At 36.8% G+C, this 18,708-nt stretch overlaps 1 protein-coding gene across 1 annotated transcript; it reads right to left on the bottom strand.

The window, feature by feature from the left end:
- Positions 1-17,466: 17,466 nt before the first annotated feature.
- LOC118676549 (glycogenin-1-like) lies at positions 17,467-18,027 on the bottom strand. The gene has a single exon (XM_036350669.1). It carries the CDS (start codon positions 17,977-17,979, stop codon positions 17,482-17,484), a length of 498 nt encoding a protein of 165 aa, XP_036206562.1. The 5' UTR covers positions 17,980-18,027; the 3' UTR covers positions 17,467-17,481.
- Between the last annotated feature and the right edge of the window lie 681 nt (positions 18,028-18,708).

The following is an 18,708-nucleotide window of genomic DNA, read 5'->3' on the forward strand; positions in this document are numbered from 1 at the left end:
TAAATTGAGTAGAGTCCTTCAGGAGTCATCAGGGTGACCCATAAAAGTTTGACTTCTGACAAGGAGATTGTCTTGTCTTTCAGAAGCAAATGAGAATCTTTTCTAGAGGAAGATAACATTATACCAAACCTCAAATTATTTCTATAATTTCTTACAATGTAACATCTGTTTTATAATCATTGAATCCAAATATTAGAATTATCAGACAATTAACTTCAAAATAATTATGCTTTTTTATTTAATGAAGTAAAAATATGATAGATAGTTGGAAACCATAAAATATAATAATAATTTTAAAAAGCAGTACAGTAATTTTAGAAATTATTAATTAACTAAAATTAAGACATTCGTATGATGAACAGTAAATAGATAACAAAACTAAAGTTAAATGACCAAAGAATAACTTAAAACCTATTATATGTTTTAATGTGAAAATGGAGTCCTCAGTAACTTATGGTAAAAGAAGAAAGCACAATTGAAATTTGAAATTATTTTAAACTGATTGCTAATGGATATATGACATCTAAACATTTGATATAAAGGTAAAAAGAGCAAAGAGTAATATTTGTAACCTTAAATGCATACATTAGAAAAATTTAAAACCAATTCAAAAAACTAAACATATATAAACATATATATAAAAAGTAGTAAGATATAAGGCAATCATATAATTTAAAAATTTACCAAAACTACATTTGACTCTTGAAAAAGACTGAGACAGATGAACCATCAGAAGAAAATAATAATCAATGTTTGGAATTAAAAGGGTTTTATTACTCTAGATTCCCCTGCATACATAAATGATATATTAAAAGAATACTTACATAAAACTAATGGCACTATCTTTGAAGATTTTTTTAAAAATGGATAGATTCCTAGGGAAAACTACAACTAGCACAAATTGTATACAGAAAATATAAATATTGTCTACATCTTATTATGAATATTATTAAACATAAAGAAAAAAAACTTAGTAAACACTCATATAACTACCACCTACATTCTATTAATATTATACTCTGTACTATTCTTATTTTACTATATATCTAAACATTTCTCTATCTAGACAGCAATCAATTTTATTTTTTATGCATTTGAAAGTAAATTCTAGTCATCAATGCAATTGCCCTTAATTAGTGTGGATGCAATTAACTAGAGTTCCATTTTTATATACATTTTTCTATTGAGGTAAAAGTTTTATATACTAAATTATATAAATTTTAATTTAACATTTAGGGAGTTTTGACAAATGTATACACAGGTGTAACCCTAAACCCTAGCAACATATAGAACCTTACCAAATGTCCCTTTCCATTCAACCCTTGCTCCCTCCTAAGATAAACACTCTATTGAATTTCTACTATAATTTAATTTTGCCTATTTTAAAAATTCATATAAAAGAAATTATAGAAGATGTACTTTTTAATGCAAGACTCAGGCTCCTTTTACTTAGGACAATGACTTTGAGATTTATGCAAGTTGTGTATATAAATAGTTTATTTCTTTACCTGCTGAATAGTATTTCAGTGTATAAATATATAGCAGTTTCTTTATTCTTTTATTGATGGATACTTAATCTACTTTCAGTTTCTGACTATTATAAATAAAGCTGACATAAGTATCCTTAGGAAGTTATTTCTAAAATGTATTCAGAAATAAAAATGATAAAACATAGTTAAGACACTTTTTAAGAAAAACAGGTTTGAGAATTTGTATTACAGGTTTTCAAAGCCAAGGATAGACAAGTAGACCAAAGAAAGTTAAGAGACAGTTGGAAATAATCACACACACACACACACACACACACACACACACACACACTCACAACCTTAACTTATGACAAGAGTGGCACTATTAATACTCATAGAAAATTAAAACATATCTGGTATCAGCAGTAGTGTAATCTGTGCCACCAGTATTACCCAGGGTAAATTTATTGATGTTACTGATGTGCTCAAGCATCAGTTGTATGTTTCTCTATAAAGTCCAGAATTGGAGGTTTTGGTATAGAATGTTCACTTTCTCTTAAAGTGGTTATTATATAAAGAATCATTACTTTTAAATAGATGATCACTCGAGCTCTCTAACTTTAAGACCAGGATCCAATCAAGAGTCTATTAGAGTCTAATAACCTAAAAAATAGAGAACAATATGTTACTTGTTCTCAATATAGATGTGTCCTCTGCTCAATTAAAACATCATTTCAGATCGGTGTTAGGAAAACCAATTAAAATTTTTCTCCCATATATTTATTGAAAAAGGAGAGAAAACACAGCCTGAAAAACTAATGATTGGTACCTTGTAAGGGTGATATACTTTTAAGCACATATATTTTCCAATTAACACATGCCAGGAGGAACAAGGGGCTTCTCATAAGTAAACTAAACCTAACTCATGTTTTGATGCAATGGCACATATTATTGTGCATCCATTATTTTCAGTCCAATTTGCATTTGATTAAACATTTTAATTTTGATTTCCAGTTCATAAGGACTGAAAGATGTACCTAAATGATATAGTGAGTGTCAAGGGAAATAAAAATTATTTTACCTTGAAAGTCAATCTTACTAGAATGTGTTGCTGTTTTGTTGGTAAAAAGGGAAAGTAGAAGGTTAAAAAGTAAGAATTGTACTTACAAAGTGTAAGAGAAATGATAACGAAAGTATTTGCATGGAACATAAAACTAACATTTAATTTGTTTCCTCACTTCTGTCATCCACTTCCTGTGTAGGAACATCTGAGAATATTTTATATCAGAATACTCTATCAGGCCACTATATCAGAATAGGCAAACTTAAGGGCAGCCCCTGTAAAAGTGTCAATCATGATTTCCTAATCTACTCCTAAGTGGGAAGAGGCAGAGCCAATTGTTCTGTGTTACCCTGGGGTGAATTAAATGAAAGGCTTCATATTGAAAGAGTTAGAGAAATGTTGGAAAGACAGGAGACTTTTGAAGACTATTAGATCAATCTTCTTAAATGGGAATGCACCCCATAATTAGCTCTGGAATATAAGAAGGTGATGCTTCTACTGAGATTGGCCACTTACCACTTGGAGTTGCTGACTGGCAAAATCTGCAGATAAATCCAGATTTTTTAAAGGGGGTAAGGGCGACATATGATGAAGAAGTGAATGCTCATTAGCTTAAAGTAGATATATAAGTTATCTGGTTTCATAGAGAAGCTAGTCTTCCACTCAAAAGACTGCTTGGTGAGATCTGCTCAGCTGCTTTCACATGTCCTGTTACAGAGACAGCACTAGGTGCCCTTTAGGATGGTGAGAGTGAGTGAGACATCAGAGCTTAAGCTCCTGAACTTGACCTACTGATAGCTGAGATCTAATGGGAACAGGAGCACAGAAAGCCCTCTAAGAACTACAAGGCCAGCTGTGGCTCCCCTACTACCATCGTGTGTGCCCACAATCTGTCCCTATGGTTTTCTTTGTTTCCTCTGGGTGATGGGCTAGGAAGGGGGAAGATAAAGGGAGGGAGGGAAAGAGCCCTTCAAAAATGGCACAAACTCAGAAAGAGAGCTTCTTATCACATGACTGCAATGTTAGTTTTTGAATTTGATGACATAGTTATTTAAAAGGTACTGAGACTTAGACTAGAAGAAGGAAAAAAAACACTTTAAATTAAAATTAACTTTCTCACTGTTATTGCCAAAAGGAATGAGTACTCCTAAAGAAAATGTATTAGTGTATTAAAAATATTAACATGTGTGCACATCCGACTTGGAGATACCTGATTTATATCATTTATATATTTAAAAAAAGCTATAGGGAGATAAGAAACTGTAGGTGTTGCCTCAACTTTGGGTCTCTTATGACCCACCTGAGTTGCTCAGGCCTTAGCAATCTACTAATCTGTCAATCTAAATTTTTTTTTACAGTAAGCATGCATAGGTGTAATAAATGAGTCAGGTTCATTCTCCTGCTATGGGAGAATACAGAGTGCTTTCAAATTTCTGAATGAGTTTTAAGACAAAATTTAGGAGGCATGAGAGAAGATGTTTTCAGGTGTGAAGAAGTAGAGGAAGAGAGGTGTTTCAGGACTAAGGAAGGACTCTAAAGTACACAGAATCCACCCCATAACTTTTATACATTGAGCATCCCTATACTTTGGTGGGGATTTTTTTTTAAATAAATGATAATAATTGTAAGCCGTGAGAAATAGTCAGTAAAATAATGATATTCACCACCTGACAACCTTGGAAAAGTTTTTTGAAACTCAGGCTGCTGGTATGATTAATATGTAACTGTAGGAAAAAATTATAACTCTCTTGAACAGCAAGCACAATGTCATCACTTACCTCTGCTAAAATTAGAAAATCTTTACAAGTCTATTGGCAACAGTGGTCCACAAATGTCAGCATCATGCTTTGTTTTTTAACTTTATCGATAATATCAATACTAAGCTACTCGGTTTTAGTTACTCTGAGGAATCCAAATATGCACTACATTCTCCAGGGCTTCAGGCCTTAAAAAGAAGCTACCAGCTCTAAATAAGGAAAAAACCGAAAGGTCAAAAGAGGCTTTAGAAGAGGTTATAACTGAAGAATTTATAACTGAGAAAAAAATAAATGTGTGAGTTTGGGATGTGTGTTAAGTTTCAACAAATTATAATTATTTTAACATGTAAGACTTTCAGTCTTATTTTGCTGATTATATGACACACATGTATTTATGATTGATGGCTGGTCAGAACATCAAGAAGATTCTGTTCTTTCCTGTATATATAAGTTCTGAGTTACTTTATGTAATCATAAGTGCTCCTTCCACCCTGAGCACTGAAAAGTATGTAGTTTTATAAATTTTTAGTGAGATGTTAATAGATATTCCATGATAAAAGGGAATATCTCTTTGCCTTTTCTGATCTAGTGTCATGGTATAATTGATAAATTTGAGAAAAGTCAGTTTAAATGTTAAATAATTATGTATTTTAGAATTTCTCAAAAAAGTTACTGAGAATTGCAACAAAATACTAGTCAGAGATACTCAGCTTAGGTGGTAATGGGGATGGTCAAGAAATACAATGATTGAACAGGTGGGAACTTGTGCTTTCTAGGAACATAAAGTCACTAATGTTGTGGCCCAAGTAGTAGAGAAGGCAAGGCTGAAGAGATAGGCAGAAATCCAATTATGTGGGGCTTTGTAGGCTGTGCAAGGGGTTTTGTGGCTATTCAAAGAAAAATGGCAAGGTTTTGAAAGATTTCAAATGGAAGAGTAAATAGCCTTGGTGATAAGCAATGACTCTGGCCAACACTCCAGAATGCAGTGTTGGAAGAGAGGAAGGAGGATGCAAGTCAAGAGAATGTATGGGTAGTAGAGATGAGGTGAGAGTGTATGGGTAGTAGAGATGAGGTGAGAATGTATGGGTAGTAGAGATGAGGTGAGGGTGTATGGGTAGTAGAGATGAGGCGAGAATGTATGGGTAGTAGAGATGAGGCGAGGGTGTATGGGTAGTAGAGATGAGGCGAGAATGTATGGGTAGTAGAGATGAGGCGAGAGTGTATGGGTAGTAGAGATGAGGTAAGGGTGTATGGGTAGTAGAGATGAGGTGAGGGTGTATGGGTAGTAGAGATGAGGCGAGAATGTATGGGTAGTAGAGATGAGGCGAGAATGTATGGGTAGTAGAGATGAGGCGAGAGTGTATGGGTAGTAGAGATGAGGTGAGGGTGTATGGGTAGTAGAGATGAGGTGAGGGTGTATGGGTAGTAGAGATGAGGCGAGACATCTTTGGATTAGAGTGGTGGCTATGGAAATGCAGAGACATGAATACGACCAAGGAAGTTTTATTAATTATCTATGTTTTCATTTAAAAAATTATTTGGTGCTTTCTAAGGAATTAGAGCTGTTCTAGTTAGAGGAGATGTATCAGCGAACAAGAAAATAGTGACTCTGCTAATTTAGAATGTATATTCTACTGGCTCCAGAAAGACAAAAACGCAGGTAAACAAACAAACTAGTAAGTGATGTAGTTTTAATATAGTGATAATGACTGATAACATAAAACAAATAAAAGACTATTTGGAAAAGTGAATTAGGATAAAAAATAAAACCTAAATGGACAACTAATTAACTTATTTTTTCCTGCTGCATATTTTACAATGTATTTTATTGTTTACTACACTTATAGATGTCCCCATGCCCCCTCCCTTTCTCCAACTCCCCCCGGCACTCATACCCTCTGCCCTTGCCCTCTCCACTTCCCTCTGGCCATCACCACACTATTGTCTGTGTCCATGGATTATGCATATACGTCCTTTGGCTAATCCCTTCAACTTCTTTCACTTGTCCTCCCTCGCACTTCCTTTCTTATAGCTGTAAGTGTCCCATGTAACCATTCCTCTGGTTCTCCTTTGTTTGTCAGTTTATTTTGTTCATTAGATTCTACATATGAGTGAGATCACATGGTATTTGCCTTTCACGAACCAGCTTATTTCACTTAGCATAATCATCTCCAGGTCCAAATTTAATAGCATATTAGAGACAATTGAAGGAAAAAAGTAAACAGGAAGCTATAATCTAGAATGAAACACAAAGAGAAAAAGACATTTAAAAAATACATGTAATAGAATTGAGAGAAAAGGAGGAAATTTATAGTGATAGAGGTCATAAAACTGGGTATCTTTGGTTAGATATTGATTATAATTGGCACAATGATGCCTCTGTAATACTGAAAAGGTTCCATCTCATGAATGTGTACAAAAATAAATTTGTGTCAAACAACATTATTATAATTTGCTCAATTTACTGTATGTAAGCTATACCTTAAAAGAGCAAAAACAAAACAAAAATAAATACATAATAGGTAGAAAAATTAAAAGTTATGTCTAACTAGAATTTTATATGCAAAGAATAGTGAGTATGTGAGAAGCAAAACAAAACCAAAAAAAATAACTGAAAAATTTTCAGTTATTTAGACTTTTTCTTATGCTAGCTAATGTTTTTAAACATCTCTTCAATACCTCTTTAGTTACACATAGAATGTTCATGTTATAATGCGTGGGTATAACCATAACATAGGAGACTATAATTTAGTATATTGGATATTGAATAGTTAAATTTTTTTTAGTCATTAATTTAAAACAAAGAACTAAAAAAAAAAAAAAAAAAGAAGCACAGAAGACTTCCTAAAAAAATGCTGGAATTTGGAATGTAAAGGAAAAATTCTATAGCACTTAAGTTCATGATTTCATACCCCACCTTTTAAATGGATCCCCTGGCCTAACATGCTCTTATGTGATATTCTATATTAAAGGAGCAAACAGTTCCATAGGCTCTCATATTGTAGTGCTGACTGGCCTCCGCAGTGAGAGAAGGTCAACCCATGGATGGAATATGTTACAATCTCTCTGAGAATAAACTGCTGTCACTTCACAATGGATGAGTCCCAGCGTAGTAAATGTAAACCATGCAATTGGTCAGTTTCTTTAATAAGGAATTGTGCCGTATCAGGAACTCAGCACTGTTAACAGTTGCTGGCAGGTTGTACATTTGGCCTCAGCAGCAGATGGTTCAGTTTTGCTAAACATGTTTATGGAATTGGCCACAGGTAACTTTTGTCTCTTATCACTGCATCCATTTCATTCATGTATCCGCTGTGGCAGGACTGGGTTGCCCAATGAAAAAGGAGCTTATATCAGTGGCCTAAATAATTTTGCCTTTCTTATAGAGGTTACTTCCTGGTGAACATTAGAAGGGTAATACAAAGCTCTTAACATATTATGCTTACTATATCCATGCTAACACTTCCCTCCCAGCCTACTTTGTCTCCCAATCTTTGAGAGAATTTCCTTGGCTAAAACTTATCATGGCCACCCTTAAGTAAGGCTGCAATGACACCTCTGTCCATTTCAGTTACAAACCAACTAACCAAGTAACCAAAAACTCAAATCTATAACCTAAGCTTAATTTTCATTGTATTCCTCCTCTAGCTAGCGATATGCGTTTCTTTCATTTAACCACAGGCAGCTGTCTAGGGAAGAGGGCTACTGTAGAAGCAGTGAATGCTGTATATCCTGCTTCTTCTGGTCTTGTTTATGCTTGTTTATGCCTTTACCACTTTCTCCTACAGTGGATTTTGATTGGTCTTTGTGACTCCATGACTTGGTAGGTCTGACAGGCAGGACCCAGCTCATGATGGCAGCTCCAGCCACATGATCATTTAATGTTGCATGGTCATGTCTGCCATACCTAGCAGGGCCCAGAAATGTGCCAGGAGTTGTTTTTTAAAAGCATCAAATTCTCTGCTGGAGATTTTATGGGCTTGCTTAATGAACTCTGGGCCTGTATCATAATGTTTTTAATATGGCTTTTCACAAACTCCACATGAAATCTCCCCCCTCCTACTGACACCATCACCTTCATAAGGTCAGCCAGATTATATGGCCCCACTAACAGGGAAGCTTGCACCAGTCCTTGGAAGTACTCCAGAGGCCCATCCTGCTTTAAGAGCCATTCAAAGTAGGAAGCCTTTTGTTATGCCTGGTGTGTGGCCAGAGCATATTCCTAGGTATGAAATTTGCTGTCTTCAGAACCTGACCAAATCCAGCAGGAATTGTGCTTTCTTCTTTGTGGTAGGCAGTGCAAGGTGCAATAATTTGTCTTTTACTTTGACAATTATGTTTGGCATGTCCCGGAGCACAATGCCCTTAAAATGTTATGGCTATGACAGACCCTTGGGCAATTACAGAATTAATATCCTGGTCTCTGGAGTGCATATGTCTTACCAAGATCTCCAGTCTGTCCAATTATTGATCAGCCAACCCAATCAACACAATTTAATCAGCGTAAGATCAATTTGATATTCTGAAAGCTATTCAGACAATTCCAGGTTATTTCATAAAACATTATGGCAAAAGGCAGGAAATTAACATAGTCCTGAAGAAAAAAAGAAAATGTATATTGTCTGTTTCACACAAATGCTAAAATATCTCATCCGCTTTTGTTTTATTTTTCTGATCATGATGGAAAAGAGTTTAATTGTCAAATCAATGGCTAGTACTATGTGTTTGAGATTTCTCAATCTGTTGTAGCAAAAATACCACATCTAGCATATTGTCTTTGCTCAGGGGCACAACTGTTTGAACTTACAGTAATCTATAGTCATTCTCAGGGGTCCATCTGGTCTCTGCAGGAATCGCACTGGTGAGTCAAATGAAGATATGACAGAGACCATTGCCCCTAATGCTTTTGGATCCTTAAGGGTGGCACTAGTTTCTGTTTACTATCTTGACTGGCTATGATTAATTGCAAAAACTTCCACTTGACTTTACCTATTATGATAGGTTGTGTTCTACCAACTAAGAACCCAATATGGGGATTGTGACAATTTCTAAGTATGTATTTAAGGGCCAAGAAAATAACACCAGTTGTCTTGGAAAAATTAAGATATACATTGTAAGCCAGATTTTGATCAGGACTCTATTGCTGCCCCATCCCCATATATACCCACTCAAAAGGTGCCATGATAATGTTTCCTGGCTCTCTGGCTATCAATATTCTCTCACATCTAGTATCCACCAGTCTTCACAATGGCTGAGTAGACCCCTTTACTCAATGCACAATCATCTGTGTAAATGGCCATCTATACCTTTGGGGAATTACTGGAAGAACCATTACGTTGCATACTTGTCATCTTGTGGTAGGATCATTCCTCCTGAGTACCTGGCAACATCTTTAGCTGATGGATTTTAAGGTGATCAAATTGGATCAATTTTAAGCACCAGATAATGAATCACTACTTTTTATTGAAGACATAGCCCTCAGACATCCAGTCATTCATCCTTAATTTTTCCTGCTTAATATTATCTTTGCCAGCCACCAATCTATTTTGCCTCAAGGGACACTATTTTTTTAATGATGCTCAAAACTCTCTGGGTTAGAATTTTTTGGCTACCACTTTGACCTTGAAGGTCATTGCAATAACTATGACCCCCTCTACCCTGCAACCGCAACTTTTGGAAGTTAAATGCCTCCATTTGGCCTCTACTGTTTCTGGGGTACATCATCCCTGTGCAATCTTTAAGCTAAGTTCTGTAACAGTATCTAATATAAACTTGGGTGAACAACTCTTGGGTTTGCTAGAACTGAGGGGTTTCCTGGAATATAGAGTTTTCAGTGTTAAAGCAAGGAGAATTGGTCACCCTACATACCACCAGCCCTGGACTACAAAGGAGAGTCATCACTGAACTTCTAATTAATGTTGATGACTCCCCAGCAGAACACTTCTTATAGCCTTGGTAAATTTTGAGGCCTCTGGCTCTTCCTAGGGAATCATAATCAATCTAGTTTCTCTGACTATACATAGTGTATGATTTGCAGCATACTTCATTCTCTAAAGTTTTATCCCATCATTTAGTATTTGCTATAGCAATTCTGGCATTCCATTTCACTCAGTGAAATTTAGCATCACTTTTTCATTCATCTAAGAGGTACCCTCATAATGAATGAATACCCTTTTCTGGTGTTTTTGTTTTGTTTTATTTTGGTGTGTGTGTGTGTGTGTGTGTGTGTGTGTGTTTTGTTTGTTTGTTTGTTTGTTTGTTGTCAAGACATTACATATTGTCTTTTGGGAGTGTCCCCAAGTCAAAAAAGAATTTCCCATCCAGTTATATGATTGGCATTCTCTGCCTTCTGCCCTCCCACTAGAGGAGATACATTGTGCAAACATAGGACTCTGGCTTTCACACTTACAATTGCTTTTTAGTTTCCTGTCACTCACCCTTAGTTTTTCATTGTCTTTCAGTAGCATACCAACAGTACCTAGCAATAGCCATCCCATCCCCTATCCTCATAGCCACTATATTTTCAATACATTTTTAATCTGTAACATATCACAGGGGTTAGTGCACTCTATTCCACAGGAGAAGCTTCACAATTTATCACTGGTGAAGTTTTTTTTATTGTTTAAAATAGTAGTACATATATCTCCTTTTTTTCCCCATTGACCTCCCCCCAGCCTCAACAGCATGAATGGAACTGTTGAAGTTTTAACAATTGGACTGCCACACTGTGCCAATAGCTGCCTATGTTCCATCCATCACAAGTCATAGGATCCTCACTCCCAGCCAGGTAGTGAATCATTCAACTCCAAAACCCCATCACTTGCTCTCTTGAACCATTCCTGGTGCCAAATATTGCAAGTTGGGTTATTTGGAAGCAGATACCAAGGTGTATAAGATACAATCTTATACTTTAAAGTGTAAGATTGTTATCAACAACCACGGAAGGCAGAGGGAAAAAAATATTATTGGGCAGAGGAAGAAGGTAAGCTGCGCTTTAGGCCCAAACAAACCCTTGATCCTCTGGTGAGCAGCCCATCCATTTGTCCTGTATCAACTCAAAATGTCAGAAAGCTTACATGACTTCTTTCAGTCACTAGATGTGGGCTACCCTGGCAATGGATCTCTGCAGAAGTCCCTGAAGTATCTCACAGCTGAGAGGTATGTGTTGACTGCTTCCCTCAACTGTGAAGCAGGTCCTTCCTTGAAAAAAGATCTACAGGTACCTCTCCTTGTGTAACACAACCTCATTCTCTGCTGTCATGCTAGAGGCAAAGAAAGCTCACATTTTAAAAGATAATGTTTCTTCCCTATTAGTTATAGCTAAAATTGGAATATTTATAAAGTTAAATGTATCTGACCAATTTAATAGTAATTATAATTATAGATAAAATTGACACTCTCATCATGGTAAAATTAATAACTATATAAGCTATATGTGAAGAAAAGGTATTGAATAAAATTGCAGGTTTACAGGATCATAGCAAAAGGAGAGATGAATTAGGATAGAGTTCAGTTGCCCATAATAAAAACCTGGCAAAAAAGGCCAATAGTGGTACAAATGGGTAATTAGGTTTGTCTTTCCCTTGTTACAAGTAATTAGAAGATACATCCTATAGGACTTGAATTGTTGCTCAAAATCCAGCTTTCTTTTATCTTTCTACTCCACTTTTTATAGCCTATGTCTTTTATCCCCTTAATTATAAGATGGTAACTACACTACAGGCAAGAGATTCTGTATCAGACACAAAGAGAAAAAGCTAAATGGTAAATATGGTTGATGATTCTTCTCTTTTTATAAGGAGAAATAATAGCCTTCCAAGAGCCTTACTCAGAAGAGAGATTTGTGCCTACATCTCCATGTTTAGAACCTTGTCACATGGTCACCACTCCCTGAAAGATGCTTGTAGGTATAGTTCCCCACTTGAGCACATAGGTACTCAAAACTACATCAACATTCTGTTATTAAAGTAGAGCATATGTAACTTGCAGTGCTTGCCACAGGGAATGTTTAATTTTTAAATTACTAATTACTGACTCAATGCTATTATGAGTGAGAAAATAAACATCATAGATAAATTTAATATGTTTAGCATTATGCATTATGTATATAACATTACACACTATGTTCAATTTCTTTTATTTATAGATTGAGCCCAGTCTTAACAAATAATTTTGCCATGAAACTATCTTACAGATACTTACCGGAATAAAGGCACACATATCTGATATTAAGTTCTTTCAAATATGAAGGAATTCTTCCAAAATAAAAAGAAAGGAAATGAACTTGTTTTGCAGTTATCTATCATAAAAGCATGTTAACCTTTTAGTCCAGATGCTGTTGAAATGTGCTTTAAATCTCTTGCATCTTCTCATCATATAGTAGTAATGGAAAATTATTTATAAAAAGGCAAAAAATAGGTAACACCACATTCCAAAATAAGTTGAACATCCTAGTGGGACAGCAATACCACAGAAAATCAACAAGGTAGAACTAACACCTGAGGCCAGTTGGGTGGCATGACCCGAGTCAGAAAAAAGTGGCCAGGAGTTCATTTTCTATGGCATAATTGAAAGTAAAATGTCCCTTTTGAGATTATGGTGACTAAAATCAATACTACTTTTTGAAACTAGGAGCTAGGGCATGGATCTTCCCTCCATGCAAGAAGGATGAAAACAGCTGAGGATGGCCATTGCTTGATGCTGCAGTTTCTATCAAGCTATCTACCTATGGTGCCAAGAGGATGCAGGCAGAGTCTCAAAGCCAGGAGGTTAACCAAGTCACCTGCTAACTTAGTTACCACCTATAATATCCCAATATGACTATGGGGTTGGGGCCCTGAGCATCTCTGTTTCCACACGAGGGAAGCCACAGCTAACATGGAGGTAACAAGAAAACCACTGGACAGAGAGATGAGAGCAGTTTCCACAACCCCAGCCACTCCTAAAGAGTCACTTTAGTTTGCTAGGAAACTTCTGCCTCCTTTTGTTCCTCTTCGGTTGCTTAAATCCATGTTTTGAAAAATACTGATCTCAGGACCTCTAATAACCTAATCAAGTCTGTTTTAATGTTACTTAGAGATACTTTGTTTCTTTTTAAAATCTTTAATGTTGATATGTCACTTCTGTCACCCTTTTTAAAAATATATGCCCTGCCTGCCCCATGACAAAATACACTAATAAATTTGGTTATACAGCCTTAGACTTGATTCCTTATACTTGATGTATAGGTTATCAAATTAATATCACCTAACAAGTATATAAAAAAACAGATGGCTTTTCTACTTATCAGTGAGATGCAAAACTGATTTAATAATGTGAGAGAAGCATTAAACTAGGCAGGATTCCAACAGCAACTGAGCTAGCTAGGGAGTCCCCAAAATATGTATACACACACTTTGAATAATGATAAAGGGAGTATTTATTAAAATACATTTAATTTTCAAAATTGAGCTATAAGTTGTTAAAGTGTATAGACATATTTTGGGGGACACCCTGTATGCTGCTGGGGGCAGAGAGCTGATTAAACTGAGACAAACACTCATCTTTGACATGAATGGAACTTTCTAAATGTTATCTTCTTAAGAATCTAGCCTAGCCGAAACCGGTTTGGCTCAGTGGATAGAGCATCGGCCTGCGGACTGAAGGGTCCCGGGTTCGATTCCGGTCAAGGGCATGTACCTGGATTGCAGGCATATCCCCGGTGGGAGATGTGCAGGAGGCAGCTGATCAATGTTTCTCTCTCATCGATATTTCTAACTCTCTATCTCTCTCCCTTCCTCTCTGTAAAAAATCAATAAAATATATTTAAAAAAAAAAAAAGAATCTAGCCTAGAGGTCCAGGAATCGTCTTTTTGTGACTTTTCTATAAAGTGTTGCACAAACTGAAAAGTATATATATAATCACTTTCTGGGAAAGAAAACCACATGATTTCTAATATAGATACTGCCATTTTCCACATATACCTTACATATTTAGCCCTACATTTTGGGGTTACTTTTAATAAATATGAGTTAACAATGAGACTTCCTCTGATTTGTTCTCCTATGAAACAAATAATGCCTAAAGTTTAAGGAATTATTTTTAGAAAGGCAAACAAACGTTCCTAAGAATTTGGGACAAGATAGAAAACAAATTTCACTTCTACTCTGGCTGTCAAAATAGACTCCAGTTAAATGAACAGATTACTTGCTTTGTCTTTATAACACACGCAGTCATAACTTAAGAGATAAGAATGTAATATATTATTTTGCATGCATAAGCAGAGGTTTACATTTTTTTCTAAGAGAATTGAAACTGAAGATAAATGTGTGCACAGGTAGACACACACATGAACACTCATTCACACATACGCACAATTAATATAAAGCATTCTTGGTGGATCTAATACCCAATCCTGTACTTTCCAAGGGCTGAGATAGCTCCTACAAAACACTTCAACAGACAATTGTGTTTAGATTTGATCTTAGATTAAATAGATTTTACTGTCACTGATCTGACAGAACTGCAGCGTGATCCACTGACAGGTTGGTATAAAAAACTTGGGTCACCATGAATGCTGCAATCAACTTTTCATTTTTTTCTTAGCAGGTACATCACTGAACACATTTTTAGAATCTGTAAAGTGCACTTCTAGTGCTCTCTCCTTATCAGTCTTTCTCTCTTTTTGTCAGACTAATTCTCCTTTGCCTAACCTGACCCAAACTTTGCTATCAGTCTTCCCAACTCATGAGAATTATGTGATATTCTATCCTATATAATAAAAGGCTAATATGCAAATTGACCAAACGGCAGAAAGACCAGTCACTGTGATGTGCACTGAACACCAGGGAGTAGATGCTCAGTGCAAGAGCTGCCCCTGGTGGTCAGTGCGCTCCCACAGGGGGAGCGAACACTGCACGGCCAGAAGTCCTGAGCTGGGCTCACAGTTGGCAAGTGCAGCAGTGGTGGCAGGAGTGGGGAGTGGACCTAAGCCATCAGTCAGACATCCCCCGAGGGCTCCTGGACTGTGAGAGGGCACAGGCTGGGCTGAAGGATCCCCCTGAGTGCACAAATCTCATGCACTGGGCCTCTATTTGCTTTATAAAAGAGTTCATAAACTGTTAGCTCCAAGCCTTATGCAGCCCTGAGATGTTTTTGGCTGTTGCTTGTACTATAGAAACATACCAATAAAATAATCAACAGATACCACCAATACCTAAATCTAGAACTATAGTTTTTCTTAGAAGCAATTAGAAGCTTTGGGGTCATTAATTCTCCATTTTAATGTGGCAGTGATTGTTGAGGGCAGATTGGAAGCTGACCCTCAGGAGAGGTCAGGTGGTCCCCAGTCCACAGAGTATCCTCCAGCCTCTTCTGTATGATACTTAGATTTAGGCTGTTTCTCTTATTTACATCAATAGCATGGCCCTAGTGGGATTTTCAGTTTGTGGTCCCTACTCTATAACTTTCTCAACTGTCAACGAAGTACAGTTAACATGTTTATTGATAAGACAATATGTCCCACTGGCATAGATTAATAAGAAATACTTGAAAAACTTCAACACTTAAACCTTTCAAAATTGTTTTAAAAGGTGGTTAAATGAAACATCTGTTTATAGAAGATGTTATCTCTAGACATAGTTGTTCCTGAAAAAATTTTAAATATGGGATGCCAATCTTAGTTTCATCATTTGTCCATACTGTCCTCTTACCCTACCCTTTTGAACTTTTACACTTGTGAAGAATGTAAGAAATAAAAATAAATTGGATACTGAAATAGCATTTCCCCATCTCACTACCTCTACTCCCATGGTGATTCCTCCTATTTATCTCTCACTTTCCCTTAGTTTTAGAACTAAGATTTATTATTTTCTTCTGGAGGGTATGTTCTGGCTCCCTTCTTATTTAGACAGAGCTCTCTGTATTTTCATCTATTGTATGCATATCTCTATTATAACCATTGAGTTATAATGTTTTTATTTTCATATATAACTAGACAAATGGATTGTACTCTGTGATATATATGTAACAGTAATAAGTGTTTGTTTGTTTGTTTATTTATTTATTTATTTAAATTTGATCTTTATGCGAGATCATGTGTTCTAAGGCCTCAACTTCCTGTCCAGGGAGAAATGCAACTCACTCTTTTGAAAAAGAGTTTTTGTTGATTTTTTTTTTAGAGGGAGAGGGAGAGAGAGAGAGAGAGAGAGAAACACTGATGAGAGAGATGCTGCCTCCTGCCTGCAACCCAAGCATGTGCCCTGCCTACCGGAAATCGACCCTGTGACCTCTGTGTACAGGAGGATGTTCAATCCAGTGAGCAACACAGGCCAGGCCCAATTTACTCTTTTGAAGAAGAACACACTCGAGTACCAGTCATCAGTGGTCACTGCTGATACTCTAATTGGCAGAGTCTCTGCTGCTCTCGGCCTGTGTTGGACAGGAGAGTCTTAGCTGAGGCTAGAAGCCTGATGCCTAAAATACAGTCTCCTTTAGTAAGTCATTCAGCCCTGATTACCTGATAGTTTATATGGGCCACTTCCCAGCAATTACTGAAACTTTTTTTTTTATGGCAATAAGTCTTTATTTTTCATATAAGGTGCCACTGCTGTTTTCAGATATACAGAACTGAATAGAGGCGTTTAGAATGCTGCCTCACTGTACATGGAAAACTGGGGCATCTTCAGACACTAAAGTGAGGGAAGAAAATGGGTTGATGCCATTTGTTGATGGGCTTATGCATCACTCAGCAGTGTTACAGGCTGTCTTCACCTGAAAGCAGAACTGTAATCACTTGGGCAGCTCTGAACAATTCTGAAATGCATGTCTACGAAGGTGCAACAGCAAGCCAGAGACAGATACCATGCCCCACTCTGAAGGGAGACTGATCTGGCCCCTGGCTCAGGCCATTTTAAGAGCTGATATAGCCATCTTAATAGTTTGAGTTTCCCTTACCACATATGTTGGCAATCAGCATAACAGAATTTCTGAAACATCAGCTGAATAATTCCCAGTTTAAAAAACAGGCCATTGTCCATATAGCAATTGCTACTTCATAACTTCTGCTCAGTTATCACTTGTCCTACAAAAAACCCTTATCTGGTGAATTTTAGTGAAAGCCTCTAGCAACAGTAGCAGACTCAGCTCTAGATAATAAGTATGAGAAAAAAGTGCCTGTGAGGTGGATGTGTCCATGGAAAAGTGGCAGTGTTTCTATTGGAGGTAAGTGTCGAGTTTCCTCTTGATGTTGTCAAAGGAATCTGCTCCCATGTAATCAGCCTGGTCCTGTTCCCACCTCTCCTTCCGTTCTTCTGAGGATACAAAAGGCTGTGCCGTAGCCGGGGTCTCCCCAAGGGACAAATGTGACACAGCTCCGGAGACATCTTCCACATTGAGGTGTGGGTGGGTGTCTGAGATGAGACCAAACTGCTGCTGCAGAGGTGAAACGCTGGTGGTGAAGATGCCCCACCACAGGCTGAGGAACTCAGGGTGAGTCATAGTGGGATCATGTGACTCACTTTTGACACTTTTTGTTTTAGGATCATAGGTGTAATTCCACGGTTTGATTCGTCCCAGGAAATGCACAACTTTGGCATTTGCACCAAACGCTTTAAATGCTGGGAGGTAGGAGTATATAGAAATGCTGCTTAGGTTATAAATAAATGGCAGGTGTTTTCTGATATCTGTTGTTGCCCAGCTGCTAAAAAACATGTTCAGTAAACCTGGTCCCCACCATCAAAACTACCTTGCTCAGAAGCAACACGCAGCAGCTGGCTATATGTTTCCACTGAAGGATGATACACAAAAACTCTGGAATTGAAGCAGTTAGGCCACCCAGGGTTTTTTCTACCAAAAAAAAAAAAAAAAGAAGAAGAAGAAGAAAGAAGGAAGGAAGGAAGGAAGGAAGGAAGGAAGGAAGGAAGGAAGGAAGGAAGGAAGGAAGGAAGGAAGGAAGGAAGAAAGAAAAAAAGAAAGAAAGAAAGAAAGAAAGAAAGAAAGAAAGAAAGAAAGAAAGAGAAAGAAAGAGAAGAAGAAAGAAAGAAAGAAAGAAAGAAAGAAAGAAGAAAGAAAGAAGAAAGAAGAAAGAAAGAAGGAAGAGAAAGAAAGGAAGAGAAAAGAAAGAAAGAAAAGAAAGAAAATAAAATTATTCAAAACTTATTTTTCTTCAAAATAACAACTGCATTCATTTCTAAACATGGACAATTTTACTTTCTAGGACCTTTGAATTTCATTTGCTCTAGGACTCTGGGTAGGGTTAAATCTTACATGCTTGCCAATTTTTACTCTGTTCCTCAAACACTGTTAACAACCTCCTGGATGGAGGAAAAAAATAAAAAAAAAAGTTTAACAACCTTATTAGGATGGAGGTGTTGCAGGCTGAATTTGGTGTGAACACTTATATAATTCCCTCCTCTTGAGTGTCAGTTTCCCTGACCGATT

The sequence above is a fragment of the Myotis myotis genome, unplaced genomic scaffold (genome assembly GCF_014108235.1).
Source record: "Myotis myotis isolate mMyoMyo1 unplaced genomic scaffold, mMyoMyo1.p scaffold_m19_p_2, whole genome shotgun sequence".
In the NCBI taxonomy this organism is placed as follows: domain Eukaryota; kingdom Metazoa; phylum Chordata; class Mammalia; order Chiroptera; family Vespertilionidae; genus Myotis; species Myotis myotis.

What these genes read in the sequence shown, in the direction of transcription:
- LOC118676549 (XM_036350669.1), bottom strand. Translation starts at nt 17,979, where the DNA reads ATGTTTTTTAGCAGCTGGGCAACAACAGATATCAGAAAACACCTGCCA.